The following is a 25,339-nucleotide window of genomic DNA, read 5'->3' as shown; positions in this document are numbered from 1 at the left end:
TCCGTGTCGTTACTGCTGCTGCCCTGCACCATCACCCCCATCCTCCGCATACACTGCCCTGAGGCTATACTCCTCCCGTGGGGAGTTATGCTACGCTCTGCTGCACCCACAACACCAGCCTCAGCGGTCTGCCCTGTAGCGGCGGTTCACTCTGACGGCAATCCACGGGTGGCGTAGTCGGACATTTAAACATCAAAACCACATAAATAGTTCCGCCACTGGTTTGACCGCCCTGAGCCACGGAACCGGGTCGCCGCCACGAAGACTACAACCACCAGCATCCACCAAAAAGGGTCCGGCTCCGGGTGTCCCAAGGCCCATGGGGCGCGTCAGAACATTTTCATCACCTTTCACAATCACCAATGGGACAAGGCAGGGATGTTCTCTGTCCCCTCTCTTATACATCCTAGTGACGGAGCACCTGCTCTCATCAATTCGCCATAACCCCAATATTAGGTGGATTGAGGTGGGAGGCACCGAGTACAAGTGCTCTCTATTTGCTGATGATGTCCTAGTATATATCACTCAATCACAAATATCCATCCATGCTGTTATGGCTGAAATAGATCACTTTGTTACATGGTCAAATTTTAAAATCAATGCAGCGAAGTCTGAGACCCTCGATGTCTCCCTCCCCAAATCCATATAGGATTCCATCCAGTCCAACTTTCCCTTTGCTTGGCCCTCACAGGGTATCAAATACTTAGGAATTCCTATTCATAGAGACCTCTCCCATCTATGTTATCTTAATTTTGGGCCCTTTATTGAACAACTCCATACAGACCACGGTTGGCAAGTTAGAACTGTAAGATTCACTACGTGAACCACTGGTGTTTTGTGGAAAAGCACATGTACACTGTGTTCCAAATTATTATGCAAAAAGTGTTTAGGAGTGATAAGGGAAGAATTTGTTTGTTTGTCAGTTAAACTCATTGATGGTGATGTGTGTCAGGGCTCTTTATATCACTGTAAGCAATTGCAGACACCAGTGCTAATTAGTTTGTCAGGTGTGTCCAATGAAAGGCAAGACTACTTAAGAAGGCTCTCTCACATTATTCAGCAGCCTACATTTTCTGCCAAAATGGGAAAGAAAAAGGATGTGTCGGCTGCTGAGAAGCAACAAATTGTGGAGTGTTTAGGTCAAGGCATGACTACAATCAACATTGTGCGATGATCAGGATGAAGTGTCTTGGCAATCAAGAAGTATGTAGCTGATTCACAGTACACACGTGTGCGTGCTGATAAGGGCAAATTGAGGACTCTTTCCTACAGGCAATTACGTCAGGTTGAAAGAGCAGCGGCAAAAAAGCCTTGTCATAGCAGCAGACAAGTTTTTGAAGCTGCTTGTGCCTCCAAGGTCCCCCGAACAACAAGATGCAGGGTCCTCCAGAGGTTTGCAACTGTGCATACGCCATCCTGTCGACCTCCTCTATCCACTTCACACAAGCAGAAACGGCTCCAGTGGGCCAAACATTACATGAAGACTGATTTCAAAACTGTTTTGTTCACGGATGAGTGCCGTGCAGCGCTCGATGGTCCAGATGGATGGAGTGGAGGATGGCTGGTTGATGGACACCCCACGCAAACACGGCTACAGCGCCAACAAGGAGGAGGTGGAGTAATGTTTTGGGCTGGAATCATGGGGAGTGAGATTGTCGGCCCCTTTAGGATCCCTGAAGGCGCTAAAGATGAACTCCATAATGTATGTGGATTTTCTCAAACAGCACTTCCTGCCATGGTTCAAGAAGAAGAACCGTGTATTTCACAGCAAGATCATTTTTCTGCATGATAATGCACCATCTCATGCTGCACATAAAACATCTGCATCTCTGGCTGATATGGGCATAAAAGGGGACAAACTTATGGTGTGACCCCTATGCTCCCCTGACCTCTACCCCATTCCGAACCTTTGGAGCATCATTAAAAGGAGTGTCTATGATGGCGGGAGGCAGTTCACATCTAAGCAACAGCTCTGGGAGGGTATTCTGTCCTCATGCAAAACAATTGAAGCAGAAACCATCCAAAACCTGACAAATTCAATGGACGAGAGAGTTCAGAAGCTCCTTTCGAACAAGGGGTCCTATGTGAAAATGTAACATCACCTAGAATAAAGTTTTGAGTTGAAAACTGTTTGATTTCAGTTTCTAACAACCTGCTAATGCTTATAATTTCAAAAATGACCATTTTTTTGGTCTTTATTAAAATGAAAAGGTTGATCGAAAAGTTTGGGGGATCTAAGAGTGTGGCAACCCAGTAGTCATGATTACTTCGAATTCTGACAATATGAGGGTCATGCTGCAGGTAGTGCAGCAAGAAGGCACTTATGTGTCTTGCACATCTCGGAGCCCCAAAATTATTTTCCGGGCTAGATGCAGCTAAAAATTATTTTTAATTTTAAATCTGGTGGAGCTTATTATAGATGGCCTAATAGGATCAGTGCTGCACACTGCTACAAAGCCCAAATTATTTTCCAGTCAAGATACAGATAAACATGATTAGTAATTTGAAAGCTTAAAACGTTTGGTAGGGTGATTTTAACCAATCATCAAGCTTTTACTCTCCCCAGGATGACACAGGGGTAGAAAAGTCATTTCGGATCCATGATTTGTTCATCTTTATGAACGTGAGTCTGTCTACATTATCAGTGGAGAGCCGCGTGCGCTTATCTGTCAGCACACCACCAGCAGCGCTGAACACACGTTCAGACAGAACGCTGGCTGCGGGGCATGACAAGATCTCCAAGGCGTAAGTGGCTAGCTCCGGCCATTTATCCAGATTGGAAGCCCAAAAAGAGCAAGGGTCCAGTGACACAGTCGTGGCTTCAATGTTTACTTGGAGATTCTCCTGTACCATCGTCTCTAGGCGTTGACTATGTGTCAGACTTCTTGTCTCCTGTGGCCTTGCAAAGGATGGGATAAAAAAGTGGTGAAATGATTCCGCAAAATTGATGTTACCAGCAGATACTGTGGTTCTGTTACGGTTTGAGTGCTGAACACTTGACGGTCCCACGGTTGGCAAGTTGGAACTGTGAGATTCACTACGTGCACCACTGGTATTTTGTGGAAAAGCACATGTAAGATTCTGCAACAGTCTCTGCTGATACTCCTGCATGCGTGCATCCCTTTCTATGGCAGGAATAATTTCTGCAAATTTACTTTTGTACCGGGGATCTAACAGTGTGGCAACCCAGTAGTCAGGATTATTTCTAATTCTCACAATTCGAGGGTCATGTTGCAGGTAGTGCAGCAAGAAGGCACTCATGTGTGTTGCGCATCCAGGAGCACCAAGTCCCTGTTGTGTTGGTGGCGAGGTAACAATCATGCTTCCTTCCTCTGTCCTCTCCCCCCAACCTCGCACAACAGAAATGTGATCAAGGTCTCCCTCATCTGATGAGTCTTCCATCAGTTCGTCCTCCACTTCTTCCTGGGCTCCTGCACCTTCCTCACTAGTTTGGCTGCTACCATGCGCCCTGGTAAAACCATCTCCCCCACCCTCACATGCCTGCCGCCTTGGTGCTGCCGACCTTCTGGACCTTGCAGATGTTAGCCCTTCCGCATACAACTCTTCCTCCTCTACTTCCTCCACCTCCTCTTGTGCCACCACCTGACTCCGAATTCTGTTTAACATGTGCTCCAGCATGTAAATCACCGGAATAGTCATGCTGATAATGGCATCGTCAGCACTAAACATCTTCGTCGCCATTTCAAAACTGTGCAGAAGGGTGCATAGGTCCCTGATCTGAGACCACTCCTCCAGCGTGATTTGCCCCACCTCTGAATCTCGTTGGCCCAGGCTATACGTCAGAACGTATTGCACCAGGGCTTGTCGGTGCTGCCACAGTCGCTGCAACATGTGCAGAGTTGAATTCCACCGGGTAGGCACATCGCATTTTAGCCGGTGAAGTGGCAGGCCCAACGACTTCTGTAGAGATGTAAGTCGCTGAGCTGCGGGATGCGAACGGCGGAAGTGAGCACACAGCGACCGTGCCCTCTGCAGAAGGCCATCTAGTCTGGGATAGTGGGCTAAAAATTGCTGGACAACCAGGTTCAACACGTGAGCCATACAAGGCACGTATGTGACATTGCCCCGGCGAAGGGCCGCACCCAGGTTTGCAGCATTGTCGCACACGGCCTTCCCTGGTTTCAGGTCCAGTGGAGACAACCATTCATGAAATTGGTTCTCCAGAGCTGACCACAACTCCTCAGCTGTGTGACTCACATTTCCCAGACATTTCAATGTAAAAACCGCCTGATGACGTTGAGCCCTACTGCCAGCATAGTAAGGAGGTGTGCAGGATCCCTTCTGCGCAGTTAGAAAGCTTGTGGCATGACCAGACAGGCTTTGGGTGCAGGTGGAAGACCGAGAGGAGGTTGAGGAGGCAGAAGCAGTGGAGGAACTTTGACATAAAGAGGATTGACGCACAACTCGTGGGGACGGCAAGACTTGGACAGCAGCCCCTTGTCCTGCTGTCACCATAGTTACCCAGTGCCCAGTCCGCGACATGTAACGCCCCTGTCCATGCCTACTCGTCCAAGTGTCTGTGGTGAAATGCACCCTGTCACACACAGAGTTTCTCAAAGAAGCGGTGATGTTGTGTGCGACATGCTGGTGGAGCGCAGGCACACCTTTCTTTGAGAAGTAGTGCCGACTGGGCATCTGGTACTGGGGCACTGCGACGGACATAAGGTCTCGAAAATCCTCTGTGTCCACCAGGCGGAAAGGCAGCATTTCTGTAGCCAAGAGCTTGCAGATGGTGAAATTCAACCTCTTAGCTTTCTCATGGCTAGGAGGAAATGGTCTTTTACTTGTCCACATCTGAGGGACCGAGGGCTGGCTATTGTGCTTAGACGGGGTTGATAAGGGTGTCCCCGGCAAACTGCCGGTCTGTGAGGAAGATGCAGGCGGACATGTTAGGTTGCCTTCATCCAAAGGTGGTGCTATCGATGTCGGACAGCGCTCAACACCAGCTGGTGTTACCACCTCCAAAGAAAATGATGACCTGCCAATCACGCTGGCTGTTGCGGGTAAAGAGGTGGCAGGTCTGCTCCCCAAAACAGGTGTGACTGCTGTCCCCCCAGTCACAGAGGATGAAGAGGCCGAGGATGCACAAGATATGGCAGACGGTGGTTGGCCCGGCCGGCTAGGCCTCATTGTAGCACACTGAGCTTCCCACTGCAACTTATGCTTCATGTCCATGTGCCGGTTCATGCATGAAGTACTCAAACTATGTATTTTTTGGCCTCTACTTAGCTTTTGCTGACAAATGTTACAGATAACACGAGTTGGGACATCTTTATCGATCTGAAAAAATGCCCAGGCTATGCAAGGCTTAGCACCCATGCGACCTGAAGAGCCACCACGACTTGTGGTGAGAGGCAGAGTTGTGTTTGAGGATGCAGTTGTTGACGTGCTTCCAGTACTACGTCTCTGTCCAGGAAGGCGCAACCTGACCTCGTCGTCACTAGCATCTTCCTCCACCTCCTCTGCTGACCTCATCTCTTGGCTGACTGTGGGTTGACAGTAAGTGGGATCTCCGACCTCATCATCATCACCCTGTGCGTTATCACACCCGTCGTCCTCAGAGCCAACCTGTTCCTGCCCTGACAAAAAACTAAAGTTGTCGCTCCAATCAGGTATTTGAGTCTTATCATCGTCTTCCTCATTGTCTCCACCAACAGGAGTTACAGTTTGGGAATGAGGGTCTACATTATGGTCAGAACCTTCTGCGTCTGGTCCTGGATCCGACTCATAAAGATTCTGGGCATCAGTGCAGATCATTTCCTCGTCTGGATTCACAGAAGCGCTGGAGTCGACCTCTGATTCCCAGGCTATAGTATGAGTAAACAGCTCTGCAGACTCAACCATCTGTTCTACCTCATACTCAGACGGGCAGCTGGAGATTTGGGAGCTGTGAGGAAGCAAGTGCGATTTGGGTGACACCTTTGAGGACTGGAGTATTTGTGATGTTGAAGTTGATGTGGAGGAGAGCCCACTTAAAGGAGCACTTGATATCCGTTGAAGCACCTGCTGTTTTTGTGCCTCATCTGGAATTTGTAGCGAGGTATTAGGCCAAAACTATTGGCTGGGTTAGATGCAGAAAAAAATATTTTGAATTTGCAACCTGATGGAGGTCAGTATAGATGGACTAATAGAGAAAGTCCGACACACTACTAGAAGCCCAATATTTTTTCAGAGGTAGATGCAGAAAAAAATATATTCAGTTTGCAACCTGATGGAGGTCAGTATAGATGGACTAATACAACAAGTCCCACACACAGCTAGAAGCCCAAATATTTTTTCAGAGGTACTGTAGATGCAGATAAAAATTATTTTTAATTTGCAACCTGATGGAGGTCACTATAGATGGACTAATAGAGAAAGTCCGACACACTACTAGAAGGCCAAATATTTTTTCAGAGGTAGATGCAGAAAAAAATATATTCAGTTTGCAACCTGATGGAGGTCAGTATAGATGGACTAATACAACAAGTCCCGCACACAGCTAGAAGCCCAAATATTTTTTCAGAAGTACTGTAGATGCAGATAAAAATTAGTTTTAATTTGCAACCTGATGGAGGTCAGTATAGATGGACTAATAGAATGATGCTATGCCCAAAAGATTTTACTTCACTAGGTGCAGTAAAAAAATTGGTATTCTATACACAGGTGGTATATCTTGCAACACAGATAGGCTACTCCACTGACTAACACACTCTGCAATAGGCCAAAAAGGATTAGCTTTGCTAGATTCAGCCAAATGCTGTGAAAAAAACTTGCACAGCACTGGCACAGACCTGCCTGGCAAAAACTGATAGGAACTCATGTAACCTAGTCCTGAAAAGGACTCCAATTACAATTAGTCTTTACTCCCACAACCTATCTATTTAAGAGCACAGACCTCCCTGATAAAAGTCGTAGGAAATGCTGTAACCTAGTCCTTAAAAGGACTGCAATCACAACTATTCCCTACTCCCAAGCTATCTGTATATTTGTGCGAAAATTGGCTTGAAATTAACAAGGTATAGCGCACACAGCAACAGCGGTGCCGTCTAACACGCAGCTGCAGCAGTGAGAAAATGGTGGCGATGGGGAAAATGGCTTGGTCTTATAGGGCAAGGACATGTGACATACACTGCCAATGACACATGCCCTTGCTTGTGTGAAAAAAAGCACTTCGCTCCGTGTGTGCGCTGCTGATAGGCTGACAGATTGCACCTCCCCACTGTAAATGCGGGAAAGAGAAAAAAAAATGGAGATCTTCATTGTTCCTGCAGAGATCCATCCCCTGCCCCTCCCCCCACCCCGCTGTACACTCAAACTGCGTATTAACATTAATTTTCATCATTACTGAGAAAAAATCCAGTTATGATTTTGGTGCATGAACAGTTATCGAACATAACCTCGAACAGCCGAATTTTTCTCAAATTGTTCGTGTTCGCCGAACGGCTCGAACACCGCCCAAAACAGCTCGAATTTGAGATTGGCGAACAGTTCGAGTAGAACAACGCTCATCTCTAATCCTGACCCCTATTTAGTATTAATGTCTCCCTTCTTGGCCCCTATTCTGTAATAATGTGACCCATCATGAAATAATTTCCCCCATTTTGGTCCCCATTCTCTAATAATGTCCCCCTTCCTGGCCATATTTTTAATAATGTTCCACATCCTGGCGCTCTATTGCAACATATTTTTTAAAAAATAATTTTTCTTACTTGTCCCAGCTCCCATGACAAGCAGTGCACTCTTCCTGCTCCATATTCAGCACAGGGGCATGGAGTTGCGCATTACAGTGATGTCAGGCGCCGCCGATGATATGCCTGGTGACGTCAAGAACGCCAGCGGCCAATACAGCTATTGCGATGCAAGATTCTCTGTGCTGCACGTTTCAGCAGAATGTGTGTCCTCAGATGCACATTCAGTTGAAAATTACCCTAGCATCAGAGGTCCCCTTTATTGTAAGGGTCTGGTCTCACCATCTGTGACCATGATCATTGTGCCTTGTAGGATAGATTCAAGATTGTTGAAAGTAGTCTTGAAGCAACAAAGGAAGATATTGTTAGTAATGGTTTTATTCCACTTTCCTTACAAAGTCTAGTTATTTTAGAAGGCACAACTTTTGTATTGACTTTTGAACCTCAACAGTAAAACTAGTAACCTATTTTAACACCAGTCAACATAAAAGGGGAATTTTTTTATACATTTAAAGAGAACCTTTAAGCTCTACTTGTATGTCTGATTTAGCAAATAATTTATTATCCCTATTATTTATTCTTCGAATTTTCTGTTATTCCTCCTTGAAATGTATGAATAACTTAATGTTTGGGTGTTACCATTTGGATGGATTAGCTTCATATTTTCCAATCAGTGCTGACAGTGGCAGACTATGTAGGGACACATCCCTTTCATTAGGGGAATGTTAATACCCAGGTGTAAATTCTTTCATAAGTTTTAAGAAGGAATCATTGAGCTCTGTGTTGTGCTGTATCTCTAAGAAAAGATGCTCCAAAATAATTTTCGAGAAATACAAACATTCACTAAAACATATATGTCAGGAAAGCAATCCTATTTTATACTCTATTTCCAAAAACGAGACCTGATATGGGGGTAGGCATAATTGTAATATATTTAATAATACAGTGAGGGGAAAACTTATCTACAACTTCCATCTATCATAAAACTTAAGGTAATTCTTTATTAAACAGTATTAAAACTAAATCCAATTTTTCCTAAATGCAAGTTAAAATAAACAAAGAGAGAAAAGCCTACCTAGTAATATTCATATGAGAATTAGATAGATAAACAATCACACAAAGATGAAATGTTATATGTAATATTGCAGAGCATTTTTACCTCTCTCTGGCCGAAAAAAATGCATGCAGATTTACATGCGTTTTTTTCTGCCAGAGAGAAGCATTTTTTCAGCTTTTTTAACATGCGTTTTCGCATTCGTTTTTTCAAGCACTTTTCCAAGCGATTTTGAGCATCACTTGGAAAAGTGCTTGACAAGTTGATCACACAATATAAATCCATGCAACTGGCATGGATTTATATTGTGTGACCAACGTAGATGCTTTAAATGCAGCATCTATAGTAAAAAAAAAAAGAATTAAAAAGTTAAAAATAAAAAAAAACTGTATATTCACCTCTCCGGCAGCCCCCCGGTATGCTCCAGGTGGCAATTCTCTCTCCTTGGCGTCCCGCGGTGTACTGGCAGGACCTGCAGCGACGTCATTTAGTCAGCTGATGGTCACGCGACCATCATTTGATCGCTGACGTCAGCGGTCGTGTTACCATCAGCTGACTAAATGACGTCACCGCAGGTCCTGCCAGTACACCGTGGAACGCCAAGGAGAGGGGACGCCGTTGGGAGCAGACCGGGGGCCGTCGGAGAGGTGAATATACAGGTTTTTTTTATATTTGTAACTTTTTTATTTCTTTTTTTCACCACTTTTTAGCCTGGATGAAGAGGAGTTGTAGTATCCTCTTCATCCTGGGTACCACACGCACCACGATTATGCTGCAAATTCGCGGCCATTGAAATTAATTGAAACACAGCAAATCCACATATACCTGCGGGTTTGCTGCGTTTCAATGTTACTCAATGGCCGCTAATTTGCAGCATAATCGCAGTAGAAATGGTCATGCTGCGTTTTGCAACGCAATGTGAATTTGGCACGCTAATTAGCGCATCATGTGCACAGCACATCCGAATTCACATTGCTTTGCATGGCAGACAGTTTTACAAGCGTTTTAGCAGCGTTTTCAAGGCCGTAAAAACACCACAAAAACTCTGTGAGTACATGGCCTTAGAATCAAAATGCCCATTGGAGATGGGGTAGAGCTACCCAGTCCTAAGCCCTCTCAACACATAGGCTCCATAGTGGTCTGCCGCTATTGGTGATATGCCCCTGGCTTAAAAATGTTGTCTCATTAAATTTGTAAAATTGCAAAGTGCCTGTAAAAACAATAAACTTTGCATTTTACAGTACTTCTTATTAAAAATCCTTTCCTATCTCAAAAATGGAAGATATGTACAGCTCATTGCCCTGATTACCACCCACCCCGCAGTCTTAGAGTGGGCAATTACTTAGGCAAGAGACATGCGACACTTTCAGGCTCTATGCTTCAAAGCCGGGATGTCAAACTCAAGCACACAGAGCGCCAAAATGAAAAACTTGGACAAAGTCGCGGACCAACCAGTATACAGTATAATGGACCCCACATAGTCTTCCATACAGAATAATGGACCCCACACAATCCTCCATACAGAATAATCGGCCCCATATAGTCCTCCATACAGAATAATGGTCCCCACATAGTCCCCCATACACAATAATAGGCCCCACATAGTCCTCCATACAGTATAATGGACCCCACATAGTCCTCCATACAGTATAATGTCCCGACATAGTCCTTCATTTAGAATAATGGGCCCCACATAGACCTTCATACTGTATAATGGGCCCCACAAAGCTTTCTATACTGTATAATGACCCCACATAGCTTTCTATACAGTATAATGGGCTTCACATAGCTTTCCATACAGTATAATGGGCCTCACAAAGTCCTCCATGCAGAATAACGGGCCCTACAAAGTCCGCCATACAGAATAATGGCCTCAAATAGGGGTGGTGGTTTTGGTGTCGATGGCCAAATATAATCACCCTGCGGGCCAGATTTGGCCCACGGGCCAGAGTTGGGAACGTATGCTTTAGAGCCTTTATGTGCTGCTCTGAAGCTGGCTAGATCCAACCAGCCTCAGTGCCCCTGCACATAGCTTCCACTATCAGCCAGAAGAGGACTCAGTTTGGACCAGCAGTGCGACTATACTGGTGGTCCAAACTGTTAATCCTTAGGAGCATACCGCTCCAGGCAAGCAAGACGCCGGGAGGCATAAGAACAGTGCGCCTCAGGAGAAAAAAGATCAGACAAAATAATTTTATCATTAAAAGAAATCATCTGACTCTTGTAAGACAAGGTATTTCTGTACATTAAAATCTCTTACTACCTGGCTCAGCTGAAGTACATTTTCTAATGTAGCTTTTAGTATAAATCCAGAGATAATTCTTTATCCTCAAACTGACAATCCGCATCACCAAAATTCAGCAGATTTAACTTGGCTAGGTTTCTCCAATTTAAGGAGATTTTTTTAATATACCTGCACTAAACAAACTTGTGTAAATGTGACTAATACTAATATATGGTATTGGTGTAATTTAATGCAGAAATTACTGAATAAAGAAAAATTTCAGTTAGCACATCATAAATGTCTCCTACTCCTTGGATTATTTTCACAATCTCTAAAAAGAGCCACCTTCTTACACCATGTTTCTGACTTTTTACAAATTTTCCTTCAACAATAATTTAGGAAGAAATTGACTCAGACTGGGGTTTTACGCCCAATTTTTAAACATAAGGACATTAATTCTGAGTGATTAGGCATATAATTTGGGTGTACAGGTGACACAAATTGAAATCTATGTAACCTATGATATGGTGTAGAATTCCACCATAATGTGCTTCAGTTTGTGGCATAATTTATAGTATATCTGATGGACAATTGCTGTTGGCCAATTTCCTGTGTATTCACTTTTTCAGAAAAGTGATAAAAGAGAAATAAGACAGCATAATTGTTAGGAATCGTGGTTTTGTGCTCCCACCTGGGAATGGAGCAGCTCCAGTGCTATGTTACTCTGGTAGCAGGCGCCACCATTGTCCTGACCCAGGAAGTGGAGCTACTACACGTGCACGGAGACGCTCCATAATATTGGAATAATCACATTCTGGTATTGTAGGATGTGTGAGGACATGGGATGCTTTGTCATTTCTCTGCGATGTCATTTCTCTGGTTGCCAGGCAATGCATGATACTGTTTTGTCTGGCACTATGCAGTGGTGAGAGGTTGTTCATTCTGCAGTTCAAGCTAGCAAGGAGTGGCTGTCTTGGAATGATTTGGAGGTATTCAACATTTGATCTTTAGGTGGGCTATATAATCCTGCTCCCTGCTCAGTCCTTTGCTGTTTATTTCAGTTCCTATATGCCTATGATGATGAGTGGTGCTAGCATTAGTGTTGCTATCTTTTCAGGGGTGTTCTCATTTTCTCTTTTGGTTTCACTTCCTGTGGTTCTTTCAAGGGTACTCACCTAGTTCTTGACTAGGCACCAGCTTCGTCATCAGCTGTCCGGCAACAGTGGGCCTGAGATGGGCTCTGCCAAAGTCCCCCTTTCACTTACTAGGAGCTGGGTGAATAGTATTCCCAGCCCTCAAGGGCTCGCCTAGCTGTGCAGCTTGTGATAAGTGCGTCTGTGACTGCACCTTTGCTGATTTGGGGAAAATCTTGCTGGGTCCTTCTGCAAAGTGCATAACAATAATGGAGAAAATTAACTTCTCAAGTATGTCAGAACAAGCATCTAAAGCACATAATAAAGTTGATGCAAATTGTTATCACAAATTTAGGCTTGATTTCTGGTGTATTCAGTTTATCTGTATGTGAAAATAGTCCATAAGATTGAACTAATTTGATGCAAATTATTTTGTGTTGAATTTTAAGAACTTTGCTCACGTGACTTTCAGAGGGACTGCACAGTCTTCCTCATAATATCTTGCAGCTATGAAGTCATATAATGTTGCTCAGTCAATCAGGATGGACTATAATAGCCTGTATAAAAGCAGAGGCAGGGAAGGTAGCACCTGTTTTGTAGTGAATCTGCATAGTGACAGCTGACAGCTTAGCAATAGTGATAAGCTTTTAAACACTGAATAAACATTACAGATAGTGTGTGTGACAGGCGATCACTAGAAAAAAAGCTTCCATCTGTTTATTCCTAGCCATATTTGTGAGGTCACTTGGATGTTACTAAGGCTACATTTACACATCTCTTCCTAGTGCTGTCCTTTTTTTTTCTTGTATGCCACACTGACCAATACAGTTTCATTGATCCATATACACATCAATTTTAAAAATTGATCAGTGTCTCCAGGCCGTGTGACTCGGAGCATGTCCTATTCTCATCCATTTGGTGGATCAGATTTGGCATGTAAGACAGATGACCCACTGAAGACAATCCGTGTTCTTCAAAGTTCCATCCAAGTTTCTTCTATTTTGAAGGGCTTATTGAGACGAACGTATTAAACGTTCGCGTGCGGTCTGTATGCAAAACTGATAACATATTAACAACAAACTTATTAATGTAGTTCAATGTGATTAGTTCACATGAACATTGAACTTTTTTCACAAATGGACATATGGATTGCATGTTAAAAAAATCGCATCATTCGCTATTTTGTATTCTGGATCCGTTGCACCCATTATAAGTCAATGATTGTGTAAAAACGGATCACATACAGGTTACTAGTGGTATGTCATGTGATTTTCATGGATATGTTACAATTATGAAGATAAGAAACTGTACTTGACCTTTGTTATTTATTAAATTGTTCATGTAAAAATGGGTGTTCAATAGATGTAAAAAAATGGACACACAGACTGCATATGGATGAAAAATCATCCGTTTTTTCAGTACTTAAAATGGAAGATTTTGCAAACACTCATTTGAACTCAACCTAATTGATACATTGTTAAGAGTCAATGGATGAAAAAAAATTCAGTTTGTTTCAATGAAAAAAGAAAACAGATGTAAAGATAAAAAAACTGAAGCAGCAAGGATGAGACAAGAGGAAAAAATTAATTAGTTTCTCTAAACCCAGATGGTAATGCTCACATAGATGTGTGAATGCAACCTAAGACTGTATTTAAAATAAAGAGTTTGAAGAAATGCTTAGTAGAGATCTATTAGACCTAAATGTGTTACAAACATATTTTCCGGACAAATGGTGGCATTGCCCTACTTGCAATCTGCAATGAATCGATGAGCTGCAAGTCAAATTTTTCAGCAAAGTTTGAAAATGGTAGTGAACTCAAATGATTCTCTCATCTCTATTCACTATAAAAATAAACTCAACATACATACGGTAAAGGTAGCACTTCTCAACACCAATAGAGACTTACGTTACTGCTATCATTAACTTGAGGTCCTTGTAGAAGTGTTCCAGAAAAAACTATGGATGTAAGAAGCCTATTTTTGACAATCACGTTCATAACCTAATTACATACCTTGCTCAGAACAATGACATGTACATGTGTACAGTTGTTCAGAAGACATACACAGTGTCCACTCCATACTTTGATTTGGATAGGAGTAGGGATGAGCAAATTGATCCAGGAAGGATTGACATTGATTCTAATTTCCCTGCCAATTTGCCAATTCGAACATTCTTCAATTCAATTCATGAGGATTTGTACAAAAAAAATGCATTCTGCCATTTTACACACTGCTGAAGACTCAGAGAGCGTAATTATCACATCAGACATGGCCTAGCAGGCTTCCCCTTAATGCCCTGCAGCTATCACATCACATGTTCTAGTGCAGTCAATAGAGGAAGGACTATCAAAGCCAGAATAATATATGGGGGCCGGCCAAGGAGCACCATTTCATGATCGTACAGTGCAGGGATAGGAGGTCAGAGCGCACAGCTTATTCCACATAGGAATAGAAAAGGCCTAATCTGATTGTGGTGTACTACTTTGAGTGCCAAAACAGTTTGAAAATGGAAGTGGTAATCTCAGTCTCTAAATACTGATCCAAAGTTTCAAGTGATGTATAGGGAAGTGCTGTAGCTGCTATATTCACTTAGGTTGACAGTTAATTGATTGATGTGTGAAATATTGCAGTAAAAATACCTTAATAACAGCATTTATTTATTCTTCACACACTGCAAACAAAGAGGCCAGCATTAAAGGGAATCAATGATCAGGTTTTTGCTATGTAATCTGAGAGCACCATAATGTAGGGGCAGAGACTCTGATTCCAGCGATGTGTCACTTTCTGGGCTGTGTTTTCAGTACAATCAGTGTTTCATCAGCAGGACAATATCACTACATGACAGGTTGACTCATGCCTCCTAATCCACAACAAAGTGTACACAGAAAGCACCAATCAGAAGTGTGGGCGGGGTTATACATAGCTCAGCATTCAGAGTACTGCTAGATCTGCATCAGAGAAAACTGTGATTCTATCATAACTGCTGCACCCAGTAAACTGGGTTGATACTTCACTGGAGTCAGGGTCTCTGTCTCTACATGACGCTGCTGTTAGATTTCATGCCAAAAACCGGCTGACAGATTCCTTGGCATACTTATTTCTTTATTAGTTTAAAAAATTGTCTGCGTTTCATCCTGAAAACTCTGGACTATTTTTTTCTGATTCGTCATTTGTATGCAATCCATTTTTAACTATATGCAGTTATTAAAAAATTACGAGACCACATTTTTGTATGCTAAAGAATCTCAACGTATTTGTAAAAAATGGATGCTACATGGGATCCGATTTTTTTAAAGTACCCATAGAGTTGAATAGGCGAGTCTCATACGACACATGGAAGAAAGTAATTCATCCTGAGTTTTTTTTTCAAACACAGATCTGGTCCATAAAAAAAAATTGGCCATTTGCACTTCCCTGCTGAATAACATAGGCCTGATTGCTGTCCATTTTTTCACAAATAGCAATGGAACCAAAAATATGTGTGAACTATGCCCAAGAGCCTCCAGCTCCTGCACTTCTAGAATTGAGTCTGGTAGAGGCACAGTACACACTGTGCTGACTGCTCCCCCTTTCTCATAGTAGGTAGATCAGTACACAAGATATGGTGAATGGATCTATAGTTGTTACAGCAGTGTTTAGAACCTGTTTTATGCAAGAAGGCAGCAAAATATAGTAACTAACCCCAATACTATTGTATATTTTTGCACATTACGAACTCAGCAATAAAATGAAAACAAAAATTTAAAAAACTAATTTTATTGCCTTTTATATAAATTTCTGTGTAAATAAGATATTTTCTGAAACAAAACTTAATTCTTGAGTTCTTGTACTATTCATCACTCACATTATGCACTCGCTTATTATTGCTTACCTACAATTATCATCTCACCTGCTATGATTCTATTAGTCTTTTATTACTGACCTTTGGGTCATCTTACCCACAGAGCAATACATTAACGCCATTCTCCTGCATTTAATCTTTAAGCCTCAGCAAAAATGTGTCACTTATGTAAGTAACCTACCAGACATATGGCACATGCAGTAAAAGAATACTTGCTTAGACTGTTGATTTAGTTTTATAACTCTTGGAACTAATTGTGTTTTATTACACTGCTTGCACTCAGAATGAATAGCATATTAGGTGACTCGTGGGTATAATATACAACAAATAAAAAGGCAATTCCCATTCATAACAACCCTATGTTACAGCCCTGGGAGCCTACTACTGGCTGGATGCAGGAATAAGAGGCCAAGCAGGTTATCAATTTTGAATAGAACATCTGTAGGATTTGACAGTTTAAAATCACTTTTTTTTGCTACTTTCGTAACTTTTAATTTGTTTTGAAACTAAATGTGGCGATAAAAAGTGAAATTTACATAAAAATCGTTTATAACCTTACAGTAAATGAATTGCATTAAGGTGCATAGTAGAATCGTAAAATAATATTCCATATGTGAAAAAAAGGATGTTTTCTTAATAACTTAGTTTTGGGATAGTGACTCTCACTGAGGAGACCCAGCTGTATATATAAATGATTTAAAGGCCATGGTCCATGGGAAAAAAGTATGAAAGTAGATCTTATCAGTCCAATCAACATTTTCTCTAAAAGGAAGTGAGACCCATCTTTAGGCGGCTCATCTTTACAGCCCATTATACTTTTGTGGAGGACTATGTGGGGCCATTATACTGTATGGAGGACTATGTGGAGCCTATTATACTGTATGGAGGACTATGTGGGGTCCATTATACTGTATGGAGGACTATGTGGAGCCTATTATACTGTATGGAGGACTATGTGGGGCCATTATTCTGCATGGAGGACTATGTGTCACGGGTGTGTCGCCACGAAGATCGTCACGATTACACAGCCTGACTTCTCGCAGCTGAGTTTTTGGTGCTTTGTGTTTTTCGGCAGTGAGGGAGTTAACTCTCTCTCTCTCTGTGCTAGACGAGGTCCAGCCTCGCCCAGCTGCAATCAATGCTGCTGTAGTGGGACTCCTTCAAATGCCTGCCGGTCTGTTAGGGAAGTGTCGGTGAAAGCATTTCATGCAGACTAACAAAGCGGATCGTGGTATTTGGAGTTTCAGAGCTAAGTGCATTTGGAGTGTTTTTTTCCCTTCCTCACTTTATCATTTATCTCCTTTCCCGTTGGTGTTCCCTCTGTTGTAGTTGTGTAGTTTTTGTATGCAAGGTGGTTTTGGTTTTACCCTTGTACTGTCTCGTTCGTCTAAGTACTGAGTGTGGGCATATTATTACCTGTCCCCTTTTGTTGTGATCAGGGGTCCTTCTCAGGACTAGAATACTTAGGTGCAGGGATCCTCAGGAGGTAGGGGTTACGCTGGCGGCCTGGACCTCTGTACCTTTAACAGTACCTCCAGGTAGAGGGATTAGTCAGGGCCCCAGCTTAGGGTCAGCTTAGGCCCCCTACCTCCAGTACACAGAGACAGCGTGACACTATGTGGGGCCTATTATACTGTATGGAGCACTATGTGGGCCCATTATTCTGTATGGAGGACTATGTGGAGCCTATTATACTGTATGGAGGACTATGTGGGGCCATTATTCTGTATGGAGCACTATGTGGGGCCAATTATTCTGTATGGAGCACTATGTGGGTCCCATTATTCTGTATGGAGGACTATGTGGGGCCCATTATACTGTATGGAGGACTATGTGGGGCCCATTATACTGTATGGAGGACTATGTGGGGCCCATTATACTGTATGGAGGACTATGTGGGGCCCATTATACTGTATGGAGGACTATATGGGGCCCATTATACTGTATGGAGGACTATGTGGGGCCCATTATACTGTATGGAGGACTATGTGGAGCCTATTATACTGTATGGAGGACTATGTGGGGCCCATTATTCTGTATGGAGGACTATGTGGGGCCTATTATACTGTATGGAGGACTACGTGGGCCCATTATTCTGTATGGAGGACTATGTGGGGCCCATTATACTGTATGGAGGACTATGTGGGGCCCATTATACTGTATGGAGGACTATGTGGGGCCCATTATACTGTATGGAGGACTATGTGGGGCCCAATATTCTGTATGGAGGACTATGTGGGGCCCATTATACTGTATGGAGGACTATGCAGAGCCCATTATTCTGTATGGAGGACTATGTGGGGCCCATTATAGTGTATACTGGTTGGCCCACAACTTTGTCCAAGTTTTTCATTTTGGCCCTCTGTGTGTTTGAGTTTGACATCCCTGATCTAAGACATCTCATTCAGCCAACCTGATCTATGTTCTTGACTTGACCCCTTCATTGCCCATATGAATGCAGCAAAATGGCAGAAGGCTCGCCACACAAATCAAGCTTCCAAAAAGTTGGATTCTCTAGAATCTGTTAATTTTGAAAAAACTTAAACAAATTTGATTAGTTTAGAATCAATTGTCTACTTTGGCTGATATAAACTAATGTGCAAACTTATAATAACTTTCTACTTTTATTGTGATGCTGCCTGTGATGATAATGTGATGATAATGAGAAGTGATATCTACAGAACAGGAAGTGTCAACCTAATGACGCTAAGTGGTCAAAGAGAAAGTAGTAACATTTTGGGGTATTTTTGCACAGATAGCAACGTGCACTTTCAAAAATAAATCTTAAATAACATTTTTAACATAAAAAGTTTACATGAACAATAAGCAAACTATTGATGACCCATCCCATTAGGTACCTTTATCAAGAACTGTCTCAAACTGGATTGTGGTACACCTGGCATACGCTTTGTTATTTTGGTTAATACAAGATCGCTACTGAAGTTTTTGGTTTATTTTATAAAATATGAAATAGGCTCCTATCTGATATATTCTTACTTTTTTTATTGTTATAGAAATTGAAAAGGAAAGCTGTGGTGACCCTGGGACACCATTATATGGTATTCGAGAAGGAGATGGCTTTTCGAATGGAGATGTCTTAAGATTTGAATGTCAGTTTGGATTTGAATTGATAGGACAAAAATCGATATCCTGCAAAGAAAATAATCAGTGGTCTGCAAATATACCAATATGTATCTGTAAGTATGTTTTCTTTAAGATATCCTGAATATGTAATTTTTTTATTTTATTAATTATTACTATTTTATCATTACTAAATGTTACATAGAAGTGGAGACAAAACAGATTTTTATGAATCTAATGCAGGGTTTAGCTCACAAATGTTTTAAAAGATGTACTAAAAACTTTGCTATTTTAACCAGGTCTAAAAAGACCAGCTATCAGGTCAAATGTGGACACTTTTTTTGCATTTATTTTATTCCTGCTGCTCGACTATGTATTCCATTTTTTGTATTGTTTTCTTTTCAGCAACCATACAGTCCCAGAGATATGGGACGCTTTTATTTAGAGCTTCTTTTTATGGTCTTTGTAAGTGAAATATTAATCGCAGGGTAATTATGCAGAGCATTCTGAAGACACTTCCCCAGAGGATCTGTGCCCCCTTAGTAAATGCCATACAAATTAGTACTAAATAAATAGGCCCATATCTCTGGAACCAAATGGTAAATTTATAAAAAAAGAAGTTGAAAAATTAATACTCAAAGAAGCAGCAGGAAGAAATCAACAGAAAAAGCTGGCAAATTTTCATTAGTATAAAGGTCCTTTTTAAAAACAATCTCTCACCAAAAACATCCTATCTTTTTAAAAAAAAAAAAAATAAAGGGAAAAAAATGCAGTCTAACTGTATAATAGTAAGGAACTAAGTATAAGCAAGTTTGCCGAAATTCGCTGAAATTAGACTCAAAAATTCTATTTATTTCATGCAAATAAAAATTGGCATTATAATGCATTGAGGTCTCCTCATAACTTTGAGTTAAATAAACATAGGTAATACAAAGTACCAATTTAAAAAATGCTCACTCAGACCTCACATGTCCCACTGCCAGACCAGCTCTGGTCCTGTGGTGTTCTTTGGCCTGGCACAACCTCTTCTTCTGTCTAGTGCGGTGTCAAGTGCCAGAAATTAAATTATGTTTGACAGGCATCTGTTTTCTCATTGCTCACCAAATTAAGTTATAAAGTCACAAATATTACCACTAACATGTTGCACATCATCACTAAACAGAATTTTGTAAGCTCCTAACCAACATCTAAAGGTGACTAATGGCAAGCAGAATGGCTGAAAGATATAGTAGATGCTAACAGTAAAGCAATTGCCCCATCCCTCTTACAAGCCACATGGCTTGATGAAAGAGAGTTCATACTTGCCAATTAAAGGGCAATATATGCAAAAACTATGCAATGACACACTTCGATTTATGAACACACGAATTCTACTATTGCTTTCCATTTAAATAACATAAGGTAATCAGTTAACATTTCTGATCAAAAAATAAATAACCATCCACCAACAACAAGGTGACCTCATTAGATAGACCCTAACTTTATTGTCTCACCTCTTATTGTGCCTAACGAGGCTTCAAATGAACTCTGGAAGATACAGAATCCAGCTTAGCTCTAATTAAAACCTGTATAATAATTCACAATAAAGAATATATTTATAAGCCAGCAATCCCATAGTTTTAAATTAATGAGCAGCTGCATGTACAATATGCCTTACTAATGTAGAGACATACTTACAATCCCCAAGGCATGCAGCTATTCTGGAAGATTTCTTCAGTTTGAAACTGGGTTGGTTCTTCAATAGATGGAGCCCCAGAGTCCAAATTCATATTTAGGAGGCGTGAGAGAAGCGTGAAGGGATGTTGAAGAGTCACGGATGGGCACTGCCTGAAAAAATAAAAATATGTTGGTTAATGAATGATCTCTCAAAAAGTAGGCACTAAAAGTTGTCATGAAGCGATAAATTTGAAATGGAAGGATAACAGAAATGTAGATAGTAGAGGTGAGCAGATCATTTGAAATTCGATTTTGTCAGCTTTGACAAATTTTCCCAAAAAAATCGATTTGCGGAAAATAAATTTGTCCGAATCTTAAAAAAAGAAAAGTGTTAATATGATATCATATGTTTATTCCACTTACCAAAGTAGAGATGGAAAATGACTCTGACAAATGACAAAACTGCCAGTCCTGTGTCAAATTGTGCGCCACTGGAAATGCTGATCTTTGACTGCCCCCCCCAGTGTACAAAATATAATTATCCACCAGATGTTACAGGTGTAGGGTACTATGTGGAAGCCAAATGACAGTAGCACACACAGCTATTCTTTAACACTGTGAGAAATAGAGTCCGGACAATTTATCTTTTTATTTATTTTGTGAAAAGTGAATCAAATCTCAAAATGTTCAAAATTGCATGGAACTGCGAATTTCAGGAAATTTGATTCAAACTCAATCCTCCGTGCATCAATCTGCTCATCTCTAATAGCTAGCTAGATAGATTATTGATAGATGATAGGTAAGCATATAGATTTAAATTTAAATACTCAAAGATAGATAGATATGAGGTAGATAGATAGATAGATAGGGCAGCACGGTGGCTCAGTGGTTATCACTGCAGCCTTGCAGAGCTGGGGTCCTCTGTTCAAATCCCACCAAGGACAACATCTGCAGGAAGTTTATATGTTCTCCTGTGTTTGTGGGGGTTTTCTCCAGTTTCCTCCCACAATCCAAAGACATACTGATAGGGAATCTAGATTGTGAGCCCCAATGGGGACAGTACCGATAATGTCTGTAAATCACTATGGAACAAATTGCGCTATATAAGAGAGTAAATAAATTAATAGATAAACTGATCTTGTTTTTTTGTGTTTTCCTCACTTTAATTGTGATGCCAAATGTGCAAATATATGGATACTACATTTTTGCCAACTAAAGAACTTATTTTAAACGCTACCTTTCTGTTACAGCCTTCGAATTAAAATAAGTTGGTTGTCCCCGTAGTACACAAAGTTAATCCTAATATTTTACACTGAGAAATTTTACACCATCTGTTGTTTAGACTTGAGTAAAGACATTCAGCAAGTTAATGAAGATTTGTATAATTAAGCTAAAGTTTTTCACTTCCAAGTCTTGTTCTTTTTTTCTTAATTTGAACAAACCCATAATCCTGTTTTCTGTTACGTTGAGAAAGATTTTACATTGGACTTATATGTAACCCGAATCATTTTTAATGGAGAGGTTTTAGATAGAGAAAAACCAATTACAGCTGACAATTGTAATGCTCATTTGGACAACGCCCAGGGATTATATCTGCACGTAGGCAATCAAAGGTAACAAACTGCAGGTTATGTAAATTTTTAAAAGTAAAGTGGAGAGCTTGGTAAAACCTGTCCTCTCGCTAATTTATTGTATTTCATTTTTACAGTTCCATGCCTGTCAAATTTTACTGCACCGATGGGAACGGTCCTCTCTCCTGACTACCCAGAAGGTTACGGAAACAATTTAAACTGCATCTGGACCATTATTTCGGATCCAGGAAGCCGGATACATTTGTCGTTTAATGATTTTGACTTGGAATCACAGTTTGATTTCTTGGCTATTAAAGATGGCGACTCTTTAGACTCTCCGATTTTAGGAACATTCACTGGTGCTGAAGTCCCTTCTCATCTTACTAGTAACAATCACATACTACGGTTGGAATTCCAAGCAGATCATTCTATGTCTGGACGAGGATTCAATATTACGTATAGCAGTAAGTGAGATTACACTTTGCTTCGTGTGACTTTTATAACAGGTACAGCATGAGAGTAACATGATTGCAATCATTTTTCTATGTTAATGCTAAAAGCAAACTGGCAAATTTTAATTTCGCCATATTCGCTCATCCATAATGACTAAGTGGCTCTCTTTACCGTTCCTCTTTGTTTGACATTTACAAAGATGAATAATGAAAGATCGCCATGTTTGAAAAAATATCAATTTTGCAATATCAAAATGCTGTTGGTAGTAATTCAAGGTATACGTGTCTATATGTGGCCACCCAGTAGTTGTGATTAGTGTTGAGCGAATTTGTTCAGCATTTCAAATTCGTGTTTGTGTTCGGGGTTCCGGCTTGTTCGCGCCAAAAAATCGCCTCCGCCCATGAACATCCCTGACTTGCCACGCTGTCACACAGATGTTATCTAAAGATCTATTGTCAAGACTCTTATTTTTTTTTAGTGGATATATTTTTTCTCCTGGGTATCATATGAACAATGATTCCCCAGAATTAATTGTCCTTTGTTTTGATCATGAGTTGAAGTAGTCACTCTTTTGGTAGCAATTATCTGATTTATCGTTGGATGTGACTATAATGGTAATATTTTTTTTTTAAAGGCCTTCGGCTCAATCTCGAGCCATGGCTACATGATGCATGAATGATCTGTAGGAAGAAAGAGCTTGTGCAAACCTAGATAGGTCCAACAGGGTCTTCTTTGCCATTATCTTGATTGTATCAAGCCATCGAGTTGCTGGTCTTCCTCTTCGCCATGTTCCTTATATTCTTTCAACCATGATGTCCTTCTCCAAATGGTAATATAAAGAGACCTTAATTGCATATAGGAAATTACCGTGAGTATGTATTGTTTAGATCTTTTACCACTTTTATATCACATCTGATTTAAGCGGTAGATTGCCATTGTCTCATAGTATTATAACACTTTCTCTGTTGATGTTAGCAGCAGTACTCTATTTCTTGATGTATTTTTCCTTTGCTTTTAGACCACTATTGTAATATCTCCTTGCTGACATCCATTGTACATGTATGGCGCATGTTGCGTGCAGGAGCTGAGCAGCACAATAATCTGCATATTCTGGCTGTGTTACACAGCCCACATCTACCTTTAGTATAAGCTATCAGAGCTTTGAGCAGTACTTTTAAACCTTTAAACGTCATGGTAAATCTCTGACAGCAGCATTGAGGCCTATTCCAAGCACCTAACATCTCCTCTGCGCTGAAATTGCAGGGAGCCAATGGGTTGAAATAACATTTGGGGATCAGAAGACCCCAGCACCTACCAAGATGGTACTGAGATGAAGACCAAGCTGTGGCTTTCATAGTACATTGTATTTTTTATCTCTATACTGCCATGCGATTCTACTATTGTGTTGCGGTAAATAGAATAAGTTTAATCACAATGTTTGTCACACTGTAGGATTATCTGCATTTTTATAGAACACCAGTATTTGCAGGGAACACCATTGTTAATTTTCTTGATGATTCCTTCAAATTATGTCTGCAAAAATGGCGGAGGAGTCTTAGAAACTATCATTTGTTATTGCAGGTAGAGAGGTGGGGGAGAATTCCTGCTGTGGCCAGCTGCCTTACAGGAATTAGGAGCGTGAAGTGGCTAATGCTTTATCTAATTTTCACAAAAGTGAATTTTTAGAATGACAATGATAGAATTTGTCTACATCAATTATGTACCCAGGTAAAATAAAAAAAAATACCTTTAAGTGAGTCAGTACGTTGAAGTTTTGATTAAACTGATGCTAGAATTTACTATTTAAAGATTATGTCTGTTCTTATTGCCGTAACTAAACAAGTAATTGCTTCTGCCAAGGCCAGAATCATGCAATTAATACCAATATAATTTTAGTGTCTTTTCAAAGTGACACCATTGGATTATGCTGTCACTAATAAGTTCTCAAAGTGTAATTGTGTAGTATTAACATTAAATTGACTGTGACATATGTCACGCCAGCTTGGTACACAAAACTGATGTTTTGCCAGTAGGGGTTTTCTTTTACAAAGCTAAATATTCTAATTCAGCTGAAGTTCACTTACCATGCATGACTTACAATGATGTCCTATCCTTTCATGCTGATGAAATATTGGTAAAAAAAAAGGTATATGGTATATGCACATAACAATCCCTGGTATAGAAGGGAATAAAAATAGTCAAAAATCCTATCAATGTAGTATTTATATAATATCAATCATTAATCTTTTTAACCCATATGAAAGTTTATTAATAATAATAATAATAATAATAATACATATTTGATTATTAGTTATTTAAGCCTTTTATCATCTTTTGTATTACTATTCAGTCCTTCAGTCTGGTCTGATGAAAGGAGCTGATACAAGAGCACTAGAGTAACACATTCTCTATGTGTATTGATGCCATGTCTTGTCAGTCTTGTAGATCTCCTCAAAGGGGTTTTCCAGGAGAGAAAAAACTGTTTCACCCATTGAGGTGGAGTTTCAAAAACCCTGATCAGTAAGAACAGTTCTTGAGCAACATGTGGTGTTGATGCTGCAGGATGTTTGGGTGAAGTGATACTATTGAGAGATGCTGAACTAGTGTTGCAGAGCTGGAACAGCAATGACAGATG

At 40.8% G+C, this 25,339-nt stretch overlaps 1 protein-coding gene across 7 annotated transcripts in view; it reads left to right on the top strand.

Moving 5' to 3' along the window:
* The window catches only part of CSMD3 (CUB and Sushi multiple domains 3), a 2,085,767-nt gene that overhangs the window by 1,071,745 nt on the left and 988,683 nt on the right, over positions 1-25,339 (top strand). For all 7 annotated transcript variants that reach the window (XM_073679791.1, XM_073679790.1, XM_073679789.1 and 4 more), the window contains 2 exons: positions 18,958-19,140; positions 22,389-22,715. In XM_073679791.1, coding sequence (XP_073535892.1) covers positions 18,958-19,140; positions 22,389-22,715 — 510 coding nt within the window. The remainder of the gene's footprint in view (positions 1-18,957; positions 19,141-22,388; positions 22,716-25,339) is intronic.

This window comes from Phyllobates terribilis, unplaced genomic scaffold (genome assembly GCF_046119375.1).
Source record: "Phyllobates terribilis strain yellow unplaced genomic scaffold, ASM4611937v1 Scaffold_4__5_contigs__length_816908805, whole genome shotgun sequence".
Taxonomy (NCBI): domain Eukaryota; kingdom Metazoa; phylum Chordata; class Amphibia; order Anura; family Dendrobatidae; genus Phyllobates; species Phyllobates terribilis.
Note: the sequence above shows the minus strand (reverse complement) of the source record. Positions and strands in the feature narration are given on the sequence as shown.